At 35.6% G+C, this 19,051-nt stretch overlaps 3 protein-coding genes across 10 annotated transcripts; 2 read left to right on the top strand and 1 right to left on the bottom strand.

Moving 5' to 3' along the window:
• The first annotated feature begins 337 nt into the window (after positions 1 to 337).
• Positions 338 to 11,952, top strand: LOC110658390 (protein SHORTAGE IN CHIASMATA 1). 7 transcript variants are annotated; one of them, XM_058132721.1, is made up of 10 exons: positions 338 to 752; positions 1,703 to 1,774; positions 1,887 to 1,973; positions 2,053 to 2,121; positions 2,644 to 3,912; positions 4,203 to 4,721; positions 5,376 to 6,297; positions 6,388 to 7,007; positions 7,090 to 7,255; positions 11,819 to 11,952. In XM_058132721.1, the coding sequence occupies exons 1-9, from the start codon at positions 426 to 428 to the stop codon at positions 7,186 to 7,188; spliced, it is 3,984 nt and encodes a 1,327-aa protein (XP_057988704.1). In that variant the 5' UTR covers positions 338 to 425; the 3' UTR covers positions 7,189 to 7,255; positions 11,819 to 11,952. The 7 variants fall into 7 exon arrangements, with proteins under 7 accessions (XP_057988704.1, XP_057988703.1, XP_021671662.2 ...); XM_058132720.1 differs by having other exon boundaries at positions 6,382 to 7,007; XM_021815970.2 differs by having other exon boundaries at positions 2,692 to 3,912; positions 5,376 to 7,007.
• LOC110658391 (uncharacterized) lies at positions 7,714 to 12,481 on the bottom strand. 2 transcript variants are annotated; one of them, XR_002495559.2, is made up of 8 exons: positions 12,092 to 12,481; positions 11,736 to 11,936; positions 11,528 to 11,650; positions 11,283 to 11,320; positions 11,058 to 11,160; positions 8,672 to 10,920; positions 8,166 to 8,439; positions 7,714 to 7,942 (listed from the first exon to the last, which is right to left on the bottom strand). XR_002495559.2 is itself a non-coding variant. In XM_021815972.2 (7 exons), exons 1-7 carry the CDS (start codon positions 12,161 to 12,163, stop codon positions 8,247 to 8,249), a joined length of 2,979 nt encoding a protein of 992 aa, XP_021671664.2. In that variant the 5' UTR covers positions 12,164 to 12,481; the 3' UTR covers positions 8,038 to 8,246. The 2 variants fall into 2 exon arrangements, 1 of the variants encoding a protein (XP_021671664.2); XM_021815972.2 differs by lacking the exon at positions 7,714 to 7,942 and having other exon boundaries at positions 8,038 to 8,439.
• Positions 12,482 to 14,580: 2,099 nt separating this feature from the next.
• On the top strand, positions 14,581 to 16,907 carry LOC110658392 (transmembrane ascorbate ferrireductase 1). Its single transcript, XM_021815973.2, has 4 exons — positions 14,581 to 15,035; positions 15,812 to 15,860; positions 15,987 to 16,186; positions 16,475 to 16,907. The coding sequence occupies exons 1-4, from the start codon at positions 14,892 to 14,894 to the stop codon at positions 16,775 to 16,777; spliced, it is 696 nt and encodes a 231-aa protein (XP_021671665.1). The 5' UTR covers positions 14,581 to 14,891; the 3' UTR covers positions 16,778 to 16,907.
• The last annotated feature ends 2,144 nt before the right edge of the window (positions 16,908 to 19,051 follow it).

Raw genomic sequence — 19,051 nt, 5'->3', positions numbered from 1 at the left:
TTTAATATATACAATCAAATTATTACTACTGGACCCCTTCCATTTCTGTTACTATATCTAAGTATCTACTACGGATGAAGTCTAGAGGAGGAGGAGGAGCTTCCTAAATAAAATGGTAAATTATAAGTTAACTTGCGAGGTATGCTAAAAATTATAAATCATTTCATTTGTTTTTAATTTAAAATAAGTCAATTTTGAAATTTAATTTTATCTATAAAATAATATTTTTATTAAAATTATATTCAATATATTGTTAGTGAATATAAAATGTTAAAAATGAACTAAATACTAATTTTTCCGATCTCTTTTTTTTTTTTTTTTAAAAACTTGTGTAGGCGCCAAATTCATTTCCCTTTTAAAAAACCAGTCCGTTACTTGTCTTTTTCCTAGCTTTCCTAACTAAAATTGCTCATAGTTCAGCAGAAATGCGAACTCGATTTCTCAACACCGATTACTTCACCTCCTATCACTCCCCAAACGAAACCCTAAGCTTCCTCAATCTCCCAGTTCCTCACCTTCCTCCTTGTTGTCTGCTGAACTTCGAAGATCATTTCTCTCGTTTCGATCCCGAAGCGAATATATCTCTTGAGGTTGAGAGATTGCCGATTGATTCTGCTTTCTCTAAGTTTATCTCACAAGTGATACCTGGAAAAATTGACGTTGACTATGAAGATTTCGAGGATCATCAGTTACGTAATGCCGATGATCGGAGGTGGTTTAGCTGTGGAAGTGAAGACATCCGATACTACGAGGTTATTGATTTAAATTTTTGATTTACTTTTTTTTTCCATTCCTGCGTATTCTCTTTCCCAAAAAATCATTTATTATGCTAAAAATTTGAAAATTACGAAAGATTATCGGTATTGGAACCAAAGGAGAATGCGGCAGCCCTTTTTTTTTTTAATTTTCCTTTTCTTCTAAGTTGATTAATATCTTCAATGCTGGTTAATAATCCGCGTTGAAATTTGAGAATTCAGGCCATTTCCCCCCATTTTTGTAGGTTTTGTATTCCTTTTAATTAGAAGTATTCGTTATTTTTTAAGATTGGATGTTAGAGGTGAAACAGTAAGTTCAGGCAAGCATCGTTGTGAATTGCTTAAGTATTTGATAGGGATTAACTTTCTTATGTTTGGTGTCTTATAAATTATCATGTATTTTTTAAATGAAGTGAAACCATTTTGACTCTTATCCTGTTTTCAAATTCATTTGCTAATTCTGCTATTTCTCAAATTATTTAGTTTAGGTACAACCATTTCCATATAATTAAAGATATAGAACTTCAAATTAAATTTTTAGGTTGTAAACATGTCAAGTGTGGTTTTGGAAAATAATTTCATAAGTTTTATGGAATGCATTTGTTCTGAACATCCTACAAGTGAAATCATGGTTGAATCCACCATAGGAACTGAGGGAGGACACTGCAGTGTTTTAAGTTGCTGGGAATTTTTAAGAGAAGAATATGATTCATTCGATTTTATTTAATAATCATTTTAAACATGAATAATTGGAGTTGTCACCCAATCTAGACAACTTTGTATTGTTTTGTTAATAAGATGGTGCATGTTATTGGCTAGCAAATGCTTTCTAATGACTGTTGGACCTGAACTTTCCTGGTGGAAATTGGGTTGAAGCGAATCTGAAGTTACTTGAGTTTGACCATTGGCATCTCATTAGTTGTGCACAATCCTATGTTCAATTTCAGAAAGAAGCCAAGCCTCTTTTTGAAGATACGGAAGAGGGGATTCAAAAATCATATAGATATGAAGCTCTGGAGGTTAAATTTTCATAATTGTCTCGGTGCCCTCCTTAAAAGATGATATTTGCTTCAGTTATTTTTGCATTTTGTGCTTGGGGTTTTCCCTGAAGTCCAGGCAATGCCATTGCAGAAAGATAGTGAGACTACCGTGGACGAGAAGCATATGCAGAGGCTTGTAGTCATCCAATTTGAAGCACCAGAACTTGATGAATTCTCGGTAAAGTGAAAGTCTACAGCAGTCTGTAAGATCTGCATTTTGTCAGAACTCTGTTCTTATGCATTGTGTAATTTTTCAGGAAGAAGTTTGCCTTTTTGAGGAGACCATGGAAATTCTTTCTGAAGTTCCAGAGATTGTGAGTGATCCAGTGAGTGCCTGAGTCACTTTATGTAACTCATAATTTTGTATAATAAAATAGAAGTAGAGTCTTTTATTTTCAAATTGCAGAAGTGTGTGTGTGTGTACACGGAATTAGATTGGGTAATGTAAGTTTATTACAATGAGAAGTTTAAACTCATCTAAGATTGATCTTTCTCACTACTCATTTCGGGTTCACTCTGGAAGATAGCTTGAAGTGCAGTTGTGCAGATTTTAAGTTTTTAGATATAACTAAAAAATTGCTGTCTTATTCTTCTTTTTTTCTTATTTGTTTTTCATTCAATGATTAGCTAGTAAAGGAGGCAAAAAAGAGTAAATAAGCTAATTAATTCAGTTAAGTTTTTGAAAGTTAGTTTACAATGTTCGTATCTCTTTATTCACTTAGCAACTTTCTTTCATTGCTTGCTTAGACTTAAGATCAGACTTTTGATAAAAGATTTTGCTATTTCAATTTTAGTTGATTCCATATATTTTACTATTTAGTTTTCCCACGTTTTTATGTTGCCTGCAGAATAATGTCACACTTCATCATTCTATCTATTCGTCTTTCTACATCCAGGATTCTGTCAGGCCCGGGCTTAAAATGCAGTACTTTGAGAAGGTGAAAGAATCAGTTTATTCAGTTGAAGATGTTACCTTAGAGTATGACATGGATGTAAGAGCTTGTGTGTTGGAAGATGATGATTCTGGTCATGAACATATGAACTTCCATTGTAACTTATTTCCTTTATTGGAAGTGGATGAGATAAGCCTGAGAACTTTCACAAACCTGTCCATGGAAGATGAACTTTTGTCATTTCTTGAAAATATGAAAACTCAATGGAGTCAGAATGATAACCTGCTTAGAGATGGGAAGGAGCTATTGGGATCCATGCAATATGATGTTTTGGAGTTACTTTCCAACCATTGTCTATCAAAGCAGTGCCTTGAAACTGAGCTGGCATCCACAGAAACAAACCTGGTGATGGATATTACAGGCATGGTGGAAAAAACGGACTCTGCATATTGTTCTTTATCAACAAGCCCATTTGTTTTTCAGGAATTTGAATTCCTTGAAGTGGACTCATCTCAAATTTATGAAGTCTTCTTTAAGATGCAAGCAACTGATGAGCCAGAAACAAGTGATTGGATGTTCAGAGCAGACAAGAACTTTAAGAATTTCAATGAATTGATTGTTAGCTGTGAGCTAGCTCTGGTGGATGACACATTTAAATCAATGCTTATACCTATTCAATCTGACCATGACAAGATTAGGTCATTGCATGCCATTGTTGAGGAAATACTAGCTGAACTAAAGCCAAAACACTTTTCAGCATCTGATGGGATATACTTGGATTGGCACCTCTTGGAAGATGATAAATGCAACAGTAAGATATTATCCTTATATCAGAATACGTTGGAGTTGGATTTGCACAACATTGATTTTGATTGGGAATCTTTTGACAAAGGAAAGTGGGTGGTAGATGTTATTTTATCTGATGAAGCTTTGAATGGGCCAAAAGTGGAAGAACATAAGGAATCACTGGTTATCTTATCTGAAGGCGTTTCCAGTGATCAACTTATGGGAGTTGCTTCAAGTATGGTGTTGGATGATAAATGCTCAAAATCAGGAAATTGGGAACATTTAGGTAAAGAAAATGCTGGGAAGGAGATGCTGTTATTCAAATCTATGTCAAAATTCAATGATCTTGAATTTTTCTTGAATCCTGGGAAAGTCACTGGTGGGGACATAAGTGAATCTGCAGTCAAGGAACATGGTACTAATGCTATATCTCCCAAGGTAAATTCTTCACAGATATGCTTGAAGAAGTCTGGTTTTTCTCATGTTAACTTTTTTTTTTTTCGGTGTCTTAATGGGAATAGAATAGAGGTCAACCTTAGGGAGTTTGTAATTAATCTCCTCATGTATGTTCTCAGTTCATCATCATAATGAAATGCTACTGAGATATTTCTCTTCATAGAATTAGTTTATCTCTGCCTAATATTGTTGTAGATTCTTCCATATGTTGTTTACATATTTTTGCAATTATAATTGTATGTACAATTAAATTGACACTAACCTTGTCATAGGAAGGAGAGTCTCATTCTATCCTTCAGGTGGAAAAAAATATGGATGACCAGAAGTTGAAGGAAGTGCTTAATGTTCTACCTACTGAGAACAAGCATTATGCAACAACTTCAGAAGCTGCAGATAAAGTAGAACCTTGCTATATGCCTATGGAGGTTCCTAATGTGTCCTATGCAATGAAATCAGAAAAGACTAGAGCATGCATGATGCCTTTCCCTGACACCATAGTTGTTGTGAATACTCAAAATCTTGACAAGGAAATGATAGTATCCAGAAGAAGTACGTACCAAAAAATTCTTGCAATGGAGAAAGAGGGATTACAAGTTTTGGAACGTGATTTAGATCTGCCTGTGGATGTTGTGATTATTTCTGCCATTTGCTTGGTGTGGTATCATTGCAGAAACATTAGAAAGAAAGCAACTACTGCATATGAAGCTTCTTCATGCTTGCCATTTTGCATTGAGAATATTGCTACAAATGTTTTGCCATTGCTAAGTTTCACTTTCAGCTGCTGCATTCTGGTAACTGCTGTCTGCTAATTGTGATTTTACTTATTATTCTGCATCAGATTATAAGAGTTATGCCATCTGCAGAAGTATAAAGTTTATGCATTTCTCATTTCTATGGGGTTCTTGAAGCGGCAACCCTTTAGCTTTCTTAATAGGAAAAAGCTTTCTGCTGAATTCATTGGTATACTCAAGTAGGTCTACCTTATTACTGTTGAAGCATTTTAGAACTACTCCTATATTTTACAAAACTAATTCCTCCTGCTTCTATTTATTATGTATAAAACTCTTCTGTTCTAAGAGGTTGGAAACACAGTTTTAGGGAGCACGCAGGAAAATATTTAAGAAGCAGTGCCAAAAAGAATGTCACAAGATTCATATTTTAATGATCCTGGTTTCTATTCAATTCATGGTATTTTGGTCTATTTGCTTCAACAATTTTTCTGTTTTTAACACATATACGCATATAAAAACAGTTTTTATTTTTTTTTTTTTTTTCTCTTCACAAGAGATTAGGGATTTACCTTTAGATCTACAGATCATAATGGCAATATGGTTGACCAATACTTCAAAATTCTCTTCTTTAGGATTTTCTTGTCAACAAAAGTGCTTCATGGATAATTTGCTATTCTAAAACTCATATCCATATCTTTTGTTTATTTTTCTCAGGTGTTTGAGGGAGAGATCAACTTCCTTTCCACTGTAATGGAATCCTCAGATGGACTCTATGCAACAGCTGCAAGCCTGGGAATTGATTTGCAGCTTTTCTGTTCCTATTCATCTGAGTTGACTGATGAAATCATATTAAGCAATATTTTGTATGCTGCTAAGCTGTGCAGGGGCATATATCCTAAAATGCCTGAATCAGAAACTCTTGCAGAATCATTCCTTACGAAATTTCCTTCAGTAAATCCACTGACAGCTCATGCAATACTGTCTTCAGGAGGCATGCTTATTGAGTTTTTTGAGTGGTCAAATGAGCAAAGGATCCTTGCAGTCCAACATTATCATGTTCCTGAAGAAAGTATCGTTCTATTTAGTGCTTTTTGCAGCTATGGTGAACGGGAGGATTCTAAATCCATAATGACAGACTGCTCTTCTTCTGTATCCTCTGGTCCTGACTCCAATAAGTGTGATTTTATTGTTGCTTCTGAAACAAAACCACTAAAATGCATCCATATCTCCCCCAAACTTGGCATGCATATGGATGATACATGGCAGTTTGAACCCTTAAACCAGTTCCCTGATGATGTACAGGGTCCTTCCGGAGTGTTAAGGGGAGATGATTGTTGGATGTCGAGAGATACTGAGAAACTTGATGATTTGCAATGGCCGCGGCCATTTTTGAAAGATTTGTTTGGTCAAAAACAGGGATTGGATATTGCACAGATAGTGGATTCTTCTACTATCTCCAAGCCATATGATTCCCAGAACTCCAAAGGTCCTGTGATATTAGATGAAGTTGAAAAGCCAAGGTTATATTTGAATGATAAATTGTGGGGTCAAAATGAGGGATCAGAAAGGAAAATCAATAACAAGGTGGACTGGAATAAAACAAGTCAATCTGAGAATCTACATGAGGACTTTTTAGGTGAAGTTATTGACCTCACTGATATTCTCGGTAAGGATGTTCCTCCTATCACTAACTCGATGTGTTTCTCAACTTGGCTGCCAGAAACAGAACAAGACTCCACAAGAAAGTCGGCTACAAGAAGATTGTCATTTGGTAAAATCAATCGCCCTACTTTTCCTACGGCTGCTGCAATCAACCCTGGTTCAGATTTATTGTCCTCTGTAAAAGTTCACAGACAAAGTTTACATCAAAATAGCAGCTACGCTGATACTGGCATGCCTTTAAAGCACCCAAAAAAGCCGTTGGAAGATATTTTAATGCAAGGATCTGTAAGAAATACCATCAAGTTGGCGTTAAAAGAGGAGGTATCCCCTTATGGTGGAACACCTCTTTCTAAAGCAATTTATTCTGACCATCCACAACCAGGTTCACCCTGGACAATAGAGTTTCTTAATAGAATCCGGGAAAAGAGAATGCGGCAGCAGTCTCTTCCACGTGATGCATCAACCCCTGATTTTGGGTGTTCGGGCAGTATATCAAAAGTTACTAAGCGAAGAAGTCCATCCATTCTTGAGTTTTTCAAGTACAAAGGGGGCAGTAATCCTGGGAAAATGCACAATCAAAAGAAGCAGAAGCAGTCTAAACAATTGCCAAGTTCATCCAATCGTGAAAGATCTTCAGCTCCTTTTCTTCAGGTAAGGACACCCATTGATAAGAGATCAAGACAGGTGCGATTTGAGATCCTTTTGTGATAGTCTTTTGGACGCTTTTATTCAAATTCATTATGCTAAGAACCTTAATCGCATGCAGACTCTATCTTTTGCAATGAATGATAGCGGAAGCCAAACTAGGCTCGTGTGGAGCGATGGAAGTGCCAACCTACAAAGCAAAAGGTTGCGGAAGCAATAAATAATTAATGTACAACGAGTGGCTTGTATGTAGATCGTAGCTAGGATCACGTTGAGTGAAGTTAGAGGTTGGTCCTTTAATTTTTAGTTGCAAAGCTATACTTCTACTTCAAAATATCTAACGAGTTTTTTTTTTTTTTTTAAATTCCATAACAATGCGATCCTTTTATTGCACAGGCTCTCACTATACCATCTTTTTCTTGTAATTTGTAACAATGCTATCATTTTAGTGATTAGAACTTTGAACATTGTTATGATATGTGAATGAATTTTATAAATATTTTAAACACGGGTTATCATGGGCAGCTCAGCAGTGTCATAGTGAGAATCACTGAACCATTTGTTTAAGGCACATGTCCTGCTACCACACCGGATCCCTGTTAATCTCAATTATGCTTGCGTTTCTGTTGACCATTTATTTGTTCCGTGCCTTTCAGCAACTACTTTCAAAGTGGTCTTAGGTTCCATGTTATTCAAGGCTAACATTATATTATCCCTTTGCTTTACGTACCACAGGGACCACAAATTCACAAAATTCTAATTTCCCTTGATTTGGAATTCCAAAACACATTCAATGCTACACAATCAAATTCCAAAACACATTCAATGTTACACAATCAAAGGTGATGTTAATGAGAAATATCAGAGTAAATATGGATTTGCTGCCACCAATATATATTTATAATTCTGTACAGTGATTTTCTGATATTTGGTATCTCTTTTTTCGTTTCATTCCACTTTCATATTTGTATTCCCTGCAAATTTACCACATATATAATATCAGATACCAATTCTTCAACCGTTTTCCCCTATATGAATAATATATATACAAAGTAAAATTATGCGACACGCAAGAATGTGATAACGAATACATTTTATTGACAAGTTAATTCTTTTGTGAAATTTTGACCTGCTGTTTGAGTAGATTTGTCTCAAACAGTTAATGAAGTGTTCATAGAGGAAGAGCTGAGAACAAACCTTGCAGCACAAAATGCATTTCTGTCGGGTGTTTTACCCATGCTTCGTTTCTGTTTCTAACATCCTTCATCTTAGGGAATGCTAGTTCTTCTTACCACTCTTGAGGTTGCGTACAGTCATGACTAGTTGTTGCCTTTCACCTTCTACCTCTGCAAATTTGAGGCTTATCTCTGAATATCTCTCTTGCATATCTTTTAATTCACTTCCCATAGATTTGTTCCTTTCCCTTAGCAGTTCCATTTCAGTCAACAATTCAGCAAGGTTGCTGTCATCCCTGGCATAGAAAATGTTAGACTTTCAGTTCTTGCTTTCAGCAAGTTTTCCATTTTTGTGAATATGACTTTATAAGCGAATAGAAGCAAAACCATCATTAGATGCACAGTGTTAATATAAAGAGAAGGTGACTAGCCTTATCTCAACACTGGGAAATTAAGGGGAAAAAAGGTAGTAGATACATGCAAAGGCACAATGGATTTAGATTTACTGAGATGGCCTTGAAACTGTACCTGTCAAGTGTTGCTACACTAACTTCTTTCTTGGCAGACATTCTCTCTGTGGTGGTCGTCTCAGAATGCTGTAGTTTCTCCCTTTTATCTTTTCTTTCTTCAGATTCCTTGACTTTTGCAGTATTTATTGCAGCACGCTTGGTTCCCCAATTTTCATTATATGTTGGAGTGCAGTTCTTTCCCTCCGGAAATGTAGCTCCATTGTTGTTATTTTTTAGCTTACTTCCTTCTTTTGTCTTGTGTAGCTCATGCTTTAATTCAAGAACTTGTTTCTGCAGCTTTTCTTTCTCCAGTTCTTCTTTAGACAAGCTATTTTTTAATTCAATATGCTGAGATCTAAGGCTGTCTGCTTCTGATGACAGTTTGTCAAACAGTGTCTCTTTTTCATTCTTCAAAGACCTCAATATGAATAATTCTTCTTGAGCCCTTTCTGCTTCCTTCTTTGCCAAAATAAAATTTCTCTCCAATTCATCTCTTTCTCTAATCCATCTTTCTATTAGCACCTCTGTTTCTTCAACCGATGTCTTTGTTTTATCTGTTTCATCGCTTATTTTCACTTGTTCTGCCTGTCCAGGGATGTGATTCTTCTCTTTTGTGAGCATTTCTATCTTGGCATTAAGCATTTGAATTTCAACTGAGAAAGCCTCTTGCTTTTCTTCTTTATGCTTCTGTGCACATCTCAGTTGCTGGGACGTAGCTTCCAGTTCTAATGACATATGCTCGATGTGTTTTGTTTTCAAATCTAGTTGAGTCAATAGCTCTTCCATTCTTATTCTGTTCTGGTCCCTGATTAATGAAAGCTCTTCATCAGCTTTCTGAAGCCTTTCTTCCAGATTTTGGTTCTGAAAGCGTAGTTCATTAGCTTCTGTCATTGCTTTCATCATCAGCTTCTCATTTTCATCAAACTTGCCTGCCATTTCTACTGAAAGTTTTCTAAATTCCTCTTGTAGCCGCTCTGCTGTCATAGCATTTTTCCACCGTGTCTTCCTCAAGGCCTCTTCTGCATGGATGGCTCTTTGTTCCTGATCAATTTTGGCTTGCATCATTGCATCCAGATCATTTTCAAATCCTTGTGCCTGCTTTTCCAGTTCTTTCTCCATTGCTTTGACCTGACTTTCAAGTCCATTGATGGAAATCAATGACTCTGAAAATTCTTGTGTCTGCTTCTTTAACTTTTCCTCCAATCTCTGAACCTGTAATTCAAGTCCTTCAATAGTAGCTAAATATTCCATGGATTCATTTTGCATCTTCACTTCTTGTAGCCTGTTCTGCTCTAACTTGGAAGAGAAATCGTTGTTTTCCTGCTGTAAATCTGCATACTCTTGGGTAAGTTGTTCAATATAATTCTCCAGTTTTTCCCTATCTTCTCTGTATAGTTTAATTTCATCAGAGAGGTCCGCAATTTTTTGCTTCAGTAAGCATAATTCACAGGCATCATTTTGCTCCCTTGCTAATTCTTCCAGCGCAGCTGCTGATTGTTGGTCATCCTCTTTCATGTTGCATTTACATTTTTTCTCCTGGACCTTATCAACATTCTTACTTAACTCAAGCTTGACAGAAAGATGAGATATTTCCATATTTTTTTGCTCCAACATATCATCAAGGTCTCTCACTGCAAGAATCAACTCCGAATTGGAATCTTGCGTTTTCTGTAGTTGCAACTTGAGATCATTGTTCAACTCCTGTTCATGACTAAGCTCTCGCATGATTTCTTGTAGCTGATCTGTTACATCCTTATTCTCAGCTCGCAATCTGTTCAGGGCTTCTCCATCAACACACTTCTGTCGGGACTTGAGTTCTTGATATTCTGTTTTGATTGTATCTCTCTCCTCTTTAAGGTCAATAATTTGCCTTGATAAATCCTGTGCTTTTCTGCTCTCCTTTGTAATTTGCTTCCGCAAAGACTGCAATTCCAGTTCTGATAATTCCGACTGCCTCAGTAAACTGGATATTTCACTTTTTAGTTTTTCAATGGATTCATCTGAAGCTCCTTGCAAGTCTCTTGGAAGGCTGTCTTGGCGGCTGTTTGTTGAGTCAGCTAAACTTCCATCTGAAGCTGAACCCACTGACCAATCTGTGCTTGATCTTCTATGCAGATGGTTCTTTGTTGTGAAAGTATCAATCATTATCTTTTGAGGCATGGAATTTTGTCTCGGAGTTGATTTGATGCTAGCATTAGAACCAATAGATGCTTTGAAGCTGCCATCTTGGTCAGCATTTTGCAGTGAGAAAATATCCAAGTTCCTGTCCTGTGACACAATTGACAAGCAGTTCAGTTATAACTGGCAGATTGGCCATACATAAGTAGGTTGTGATAAAAATGATTTCAACCCCTCCAGAACTTAGTCTGAAAGAAAATTCTAAGATAGGTGATATTAAACCTTACTTCAGTGGAATTTCTGTAATTTTCATCTGTGTGGTCATTGCTCAATGTGTTCCTCAAGCTTTCATCTTGGGGAAGTGTGGAATCTCCATCATCTACAGTGTATCTGAGATTGCTATTTTCAATTAGTAAATGCTAATAGAAAAAGGGGAAAATGTTAATAAGTAAAATAGCAACAGCAAAATAAATAAAATAAGAAGAAAATGAGTTGTTAAGGTTAATTTGCACCTTTGATCAGTACCTCCCTGCACCTTCTGAACGGTCACCTGTGCCCATGAACCAAGATTACTTCACATGTGAGGAATAATGCCAAGTTTTATAATCAAATGACAAGATTTTTAGCTTTAGAGGCAATTCTCAGAAAGAAGTGGGTCAATGAGGGACAAATGGTCAATTCAAGAGAACAACAAACAAGTGCCAGCATGCCTGTGTGTGTGTGTGTGTGTGTAGAGAGATAGACATAGAGAGCTGACATGCAAAACTGCACCAGAGTTAGCGAACTTAAGGGGCAGAGAGACTGTCAATGGCTCAGTTCCCTCAGCAAAATCTGCAAAATCAATTGAAGCTTCTCCAAGATAACCTGATTTTGAAGATCCCTGCAAGAACTCGTAGAATTAGCAAGCACGTATACACATGCTAAACCTAGGGGAAAAAAAAACTTGGGAAGTGAATGTAACATACACTAGACACAATGAAATGGAATATTTTCTCATTCAGTTTTCCTGTTTTTGCCTGCCTGATAAATTTCACTGTTACATATATAGGGTTCTCCCATAAACAGATTCCATCCTGCACTGCAGCTTTCTCCAGTTTGAATGTTGGCTTTCCAACATCTTCTGGCAACGAAGATATAGTTAATGCAGGTTTCTTCAACTGTGGCACCTGAAACGGAGATACAAAATAAGGTGAGTGCTTCTTCCTAGTAAATTCGTTAATTGCTTAGTCATATTGCCTACACTGTACACTGATGCAATATAGTTAAAATCCAACTAGAAAATCCAACAAAAGCGAATCCAATTGAAAATCAGCACTGGTACCTGAGTTGCCTGAAACTGCAACTTGAAAACAGCTTTGATCTTTTTGTTGTTGCTCCTCCACGACTTAAACATGTTTTTGTCCTTACTCTGGATTCTCAGAGAATCTTCATAAAAGGTCTCACTCTCCTTAGAATGCTCCTAACTTGGACAAAATAATGTATGGTTTCTTCTCAACTGTGAAACCCAAAAACAAACGAAAGCAGCAAGAAAGCTGCAGCAGTGGTTTACTTGTTGGCTTCTCAAAGTAGAAACTGAGATTAGTTTGGAAATTAGAACTGAGGATTACTCAAATCCAGATAGAAAATGGATCCATCACAATTAAAAAAAATTAAAAAGCTTATCTGTACTGGCTCAAACAATTCATGATATATTATTGTAGAGAACCAATAGCTGTACTATTCTCAGCTTTCTTTTTAATGCAGGAAAGCACGAGGTGCGGACCTTTAAATGACAAAGATGACCCTACGCTTTCAGTAATATGTCTTCATCGCCCAGAAGACTTTTAGGTTAAAGTTGCAAGCCAATTGGCTCGGAACCTGCCCTCCATGCGGTGAAAGGAATATCAATATTGTCGGGGGCAAAGAATTTTGAGAAAATGGGTTTCCCAGGGAAGGTTCCATATTGGTGAGTGATACAGATAAGGAAATTTCTCTACCGTATTAAATAAAGCAGCTAACATCTGGCCTGTGCTTTCACTATTGCTTTGGATTTCGTCGTTGCTAGTGACAATTTGCAACAAACAAGCAGTTTGCCACTGAAAGTTATGAGTATATACGTGGGAGGACTAAGATGTTCATCTGCATTTTTGGTCTAATCAGTTTTATTTTCGGGTGATCTCCTAAATGGAGGATTATATTATTCAAATCCAACAATTATGGGGTGGATAATCGCTCAATAAATATAAGAAGTGATTTCTTTAAAAATTTTTTTCATTTACTCTAACAAGAGATTCTTGGTAGTGAAGTTCGGAATCCTAGCAATTTTTGCTTGACAGCAACCGCGTTTGCTTTTCATAAACAAAGAAAAAAAAATAATTCGCATTATTGCAGTGCCCATAATGAAACCTTGATATTGATAACTAAAAGCGCAATTATTAGGAGAATTATAGGTAAGATGAAGGTTTGACTGTTGATCCACGATTATTTACGAGGACAAGGTTGGCCCAAAAGTGGCCCTAGTAGTTAAGCATCCCTAAATCTGCTCCAAAATATTTAAGTCACATTCACCTAGACCCCTCAGTGGTGATCGGATTTAGAATTGAAATCAAATTGATATAATTTAAAATTAAAATTTAATTTAATTAAAATTAATTTTAAACAGAATTGATTTAAATTTTTTTTTTGAAAAAATAATCATTAAATTAAAATTATAAAAAAAATGTAATATCATTTCAGGTCCCTTAAATTTGAAACCGGAACGAGTGGCTACCTTACATCCGCCTCGTGGAGACAAGAAACTCCATTTGCTGTTGGGCGCCTTATTTGTGGCCAAACGCCAGCCAAGTTGTCCTGTTAATGTGCAGAACCACGTGGGAACATGTGCTCTCTCCTCCTCTCGAGGACTCAAACAGGACTCGCTCATTGCACAACAGATCTACCATTGGTAAAATATTAGTCAAGTATTTTCTCTTTGAAAAACAAATATAAGAGTAGGTGTCTGTATCTGTAAGCCGCCATCAAGGAAATAGCTACCAACATACGGTCAATTTGCTACTATATTTTGAAAGGTTTGATTCATTGCTATAAAAACACCAGAGGGATCAAATTTAGTAGTAACAGGAAGAAAGCCCTCAAAATCTTGAAAGATTATAGTTTATCTTCGATACACATAAAAATAATATTTTCCCTTAAAAAAATTATAAATTTTTCTTGTAATATAAAAAATAAATTATATAAAATTAAAGTATCTAATAATGTTTTTGTCTCAAAAATTTTGAGAAATTATTAGTTGTACTGACTATATATATATTATTTTTTATAGTCATATAAAATTCACTTTTCTTATTATAAAGTGACTTATTTTTATTTTTTTATGGGAAAAAATATTATTTTTTAATATTTTTAATGTATTTAATAATTAATCAAAAATGTTTTGCCTCGACCCGTTGGTCACTTTTTAAGTCGAAAAGTGGCATTGGCTCAATCATGTTAGGCCTAACAAGCCCAACATATCAAACTAAATAAGCCCAAGAGAATTCCGTCCAATCAAGAAAGAGAACGGGATAAAAGGTTAAAAAACCAGGCCCATCATATTTCACAGATCTAATAAAGCTGTTGTTGTCTAAAACTATACCAATCATTATCATATCATGTCACACGTGACCTCACCTCTCTGACTAGTATGCAATGGCTTTCTTTACGGTGCCGTTCAGGTTTTCGCTTACCCTGGAGGCTGGAACTCTCCACGCACTTCTGAATCAAATCGCTAAGCTTTCTATCATATCATAATAATACTAAAATATTATTTAATTAATATTTTCGAATATGTTAATCAAAAACCACCCGAAATTGAATCTGGTCGGATCTCCCGACGATATTGGGACAATCGATCATACGCGAGGCTCAGCTAGGCCTCCCTCATCCTTAGGCAGACTACCTAATCAGGAAGTTCCACGTGGCATTAATCCAATCATGAAGAAAATATTCATCCAACGGTCACATTCGCTTGGAATTGCTGATAGAAACAACGCAGACGCAGCCAACTAACCAGATAAAATTGTCTGTTCCTTCCTTCTCACACGCACTTTCTTCCGGTCTTATTGGTTTCGAGATTAAGAAGAAGAAGACCAAGGTGAGCAGATATGGCTTTGGAAGTTAAAGCACTACCGTTCACGTTTGTTGCACACGCGCTTGCGATCGCTGGTGCGATTCTGGTATTGGTTTGGTGCATACACTTCAGAGGTGGCTTGGCCTGGGAAGCTTCCAACAAAAATCTCATCTTCAATGTAAGGTTTTATTTGTTTGGCATTGTCTATTCTCCTTTGTTTTTCTGGTAAATTAAATAGTCTCTCCCAATTTATCCTCTTCTCCTGGATTGCTTTTTCCTTTCACTTTAAAGGTTTTTGTTGGATTGTGCTATTGCAGAGTTTTGCATATAGTTGTCGTTTTCTGTTCTGTGATTTCGATGACTCTACCGTTTTTACAACTTTACCTAACAAATTAATTTGGTACTTGAAATTAGAAATATGCTTTAAGTGTTGTTACTGATTCTCTCATTCATTTGGTATTGGATGCCATCCAATTAACTTGGCGACTGGTCTTTTTTTTATTCTTCTTATTGTTCTCTGAAATCATAAACTGGACTAAAAAGGATACACTTTTAATATTAAGGGTCCATTTTTTAATTTACAAAAACTTCAGTAATATGGAATTTCAGGTAGATATTATTAATGTCAAGTGGGAATTGATTCAAATTTGGAGTAAGATGCTAAACAGCTTGGAATGCTTGTCTGCACTTGGGGTTAAGTTTGTAATTGTGGAAAATAATTATTTTTTTACCAAACCATAATCATGCATATTTAATTACTTTATCTTTATGCACCTACCTTTCCTTTTCTGCTTTAAATGGTTCCAGAAATCTCCCTACAACAACCAGTTTGTTCTTGAAATTTCCCTAACATCCTTCATTTATGATCTCATCTCCTAAAAGGAAATTACTTTTTTTTTTTTATCAAAAAAGGAAATTACTATTATTGACACTATGAATCTCACGTGTCCACAGATTCATCCTGTTCTGATGCTAATTGGCTTCATCATCATAGGAGGCGAAGGTAATTAAACAATTTTTTAAAATGTATGGTAGCCACTAGCTATATGTAATGAAATTTGCTAATATTTGGTACTAATAAACGTTTTTCTTATTAAATCTTATTCTCCTGATAAAATTAAAAATGCAGCCATTATGAGTTATAAATCTCTTCCTTTGAAGAAACAAGAGAAGAAATTGGTACATTTGGTTCTGCATGCCGTTGCACTAATTCTGGGTATAATTGGCATCTATACTGCTTTCAAATATCATAATGAGAGTGGCATTGCCAATCTTTACAGCTTGCATTCATGGCTTGGCATTGTGATCATTGTCCTTTATGGCATTCAGGTAATAACTCAAGTCTAAATAGCTTATTCAATCAAGAATTGTTAGCCAACTTATTTATTTACATGATGGATTACACAAGTAAATAATATCGGTACATTTCTGGCCACCAATTCTCATAGCCATTTTATGATATCAGTGATTTATCAATTGGTTTGCTTGGAGGTAGCAGGATTATGAAAAGCACCCTGCACCATGAATCTGTATTAGGGTTCCTTATATTACTACCTTTTTCCGAGTGAATTTATTATGGATATTAATCTAAATGTGGATATCTTAATTACTTGGCAGTGGATATACGGGTTTCTTGTATTTTTCTTCCCCGGAGGTTCAACTACAGTTAGGAGCGAGTCCCTGCCTTGGCATGTGGTATTTGGGGTATTCGTATATATTTTGGCAGTTGCCAATGCTGCTTTAGGGTTATTGGAGAAGCTCACATTCTTGGAGAACTCGGGACTTGCCAAATACGGCTCTGAGGCCTTACTCGTCAACTTCACTGCTGTGGTTGCAATATTATACGGGGCCTTTGTTATGTTGACTGTAATTGGTCAGGGCCCGCCGGCGGAAGATGATTATAGCTATACGGCTATATAGGATATAATAGATTATAGATTTTCTGGTGGCTGGACTTTAGTTGAAACTAGAAGGTGTATTGTTTGTATTTGATCATGTTGTCTATGTATGAGAGTGGCAATTTAATTAATTATCAATAATGTCTTAGCTAGCTTTGCTATTTTGCTAGTAGCCAAACAGATATAAGAGGGCTGGTTAATTTTGATGATGTTGGCTAAAGAATAAATTTAACAAGTAAAAGAATTTTTTTTTTTAACTTAAAAAATCATTTTAAAATAAATAAAACTTATGTAAAAAATTAATATGAATGTGTAAATTTTTTTTTTCTGCGTGAGAATATGTCAAATGATAAATTAAAAATATTTTTTTTATAATTTATTATATTCATTAATATATTGAGAATTTACATGTTCTAACACTTCGTTACCTGTGGCTTGTCTACCCATTAATTTCATTGTTGTCAATATGTGATTTAATAAAAAATAATAAAAAGTATAAAGAAATTTAATTTAGTTCTCCTATCTTAAATGATCTCTAGCCGATCGACAGAATTAATTACGTGGTGGATACATTACATGCTTTCATTCATAGATTAATTCCCTTGCAACTAAATACAATGAGTTGTTCGACCAAATCTAAAAATTTTGTCTCCAAAATCTTCCGGATATATATATATATATATATAGACAATCAAAGAAAAATAAAATAACTTAATTAGTTGATTTGCTTCATTGCTGCGAAGTACGAGAGGGAATTAATTTTGTGACAAAATCTGTAACCGTCAATGTTACATCTAATACCACTAAATCTCCCATCTCTATTGGCCACTCGATTCTGCCTATCACCAGCCTTCTAGTAGTTCTTATTTTGGCTTCTTCTTCTCCTCCTTGGATTTTCTTTTATTATTATTATTATTATTATTATTATTTTTATCTTGTTTCATTTCCCTTTTATCTATTCTTTTCACTTGCTCCATCACCATCCTTCTCTGGTTCTCCCTCTTGCCCTCCCAAGATTGGCAGTAGCACAGTCACTGCCATCTCCCTTCTCGGTTCTTGCCTTATGCTTCCGATGGCTATTATAATTGAAGCTTTGTGTCAGTTGAATAATGGGTTATTAATTTGTTATGTTGATGGTTCAATTTCAAGGTTTATCTTTCTGCAATTTGCTGGGTATTTAATTTATGGATTGACATTTTAGCTTTTGTTGGGTAATGGATATTATACTTATCTATTGCTTGATTCAAGTTTAGGTTTAATGGGCTCCTCCTCGCCTCTGCTATTAATTCTGTCAGTGGGTATGCCAACATGTTGAAAGTGAAATCATTCTCTAAAAACGAACCCAAAAATTCTTCTTTTTGTTGTTCTTTTCTAAGCTTGAATTTTATCTTTGCAGGGAATTTTTAAGCGTGAAATTCTATTTCTATGGATGACATAATAATGCAAGAAATGGGTTGGTGGTGGAGATATTAATGGTAGGATTTTTTTTTTCCACGTTTCTGTTAATTATTTTTTCCTTTTTATGATTTACTTCGGTTTTATGTAATCAATAAATTTAGTCAAATATTCATTTTACCCCCTAAACTATTGTTCAATAGTCAAATTATATCCTAAGCTTTTTTTGGTCTAATTGGCTCTAAACTATTTAAAATGAGCATTTAAAACTAAAATTGACAGAAATAATTTAGAAAAAACATGGTGCAGGTCATGTGGTCACGTGGCCACATATGGATATCATATCTCCTATGCTTATAAATGCTTAATGACTGAACAATCTTTGACCTACTATTTATGCAGTGCATATTTATAACACCCCTAATTTTTAAATTTATTATTTTATAAATAAATATTAATATTTTATTTTATTTAAATTTTAGGAAATTATTTGAAATTTTTAGGGTTTTAGAAATCGGATTCAATTTTCGAAAAATATAAACTTTGATGATTTTTAAAAATTAATTTAAAGATCACGTAACAAACTAAAAATATATTTGGAGTCTATGAATTTTTCTAAGTTTTTTGAAATTTTTTCGAAATTTTTGGACCTCGTTTTCGGTCCCAAGACAGAGTAAAAATTTAAAATTTTATATCCTGAATCGAACCGATCAAATCGGATCGGACCGATCGAATCGGACTGGCTCTTTTCTTTTTCTTCCTTCTTCTCCCTCGCGCGCCCAACCTCTCCCCTTCCCGTCCCGTTTTCTCTCCCCTCCCTCACCCCAGGCCGCGCCGCCACCTCCCCAGCCACCCCACCTCGCCGGTGCCCCACCCCAGCCTTCTCCCATCGCAGGCCGCC

The sequence above is a fragment of the Hevea brasiliensis genome, chromosome 13, assembly GCF_030052815.1.
Source record: "Hevea brasiliensis isolate MT/VB/25A 57/8 chromosome 13, ASM3005281v1, whole genome shotgun sequence".
NCBI classification, from domain to species: Eukaryota; Viridiplantae; Streptophyta; class Magnoliopsida; order Malpighiales; family Euphorbiaceae; genus Hevea; species Hevea brasiliensis.
Note: the sequence above shows the minus strand (reverse complement) of the source record. Positions and strands in the feature narration are given on the sequence as shown.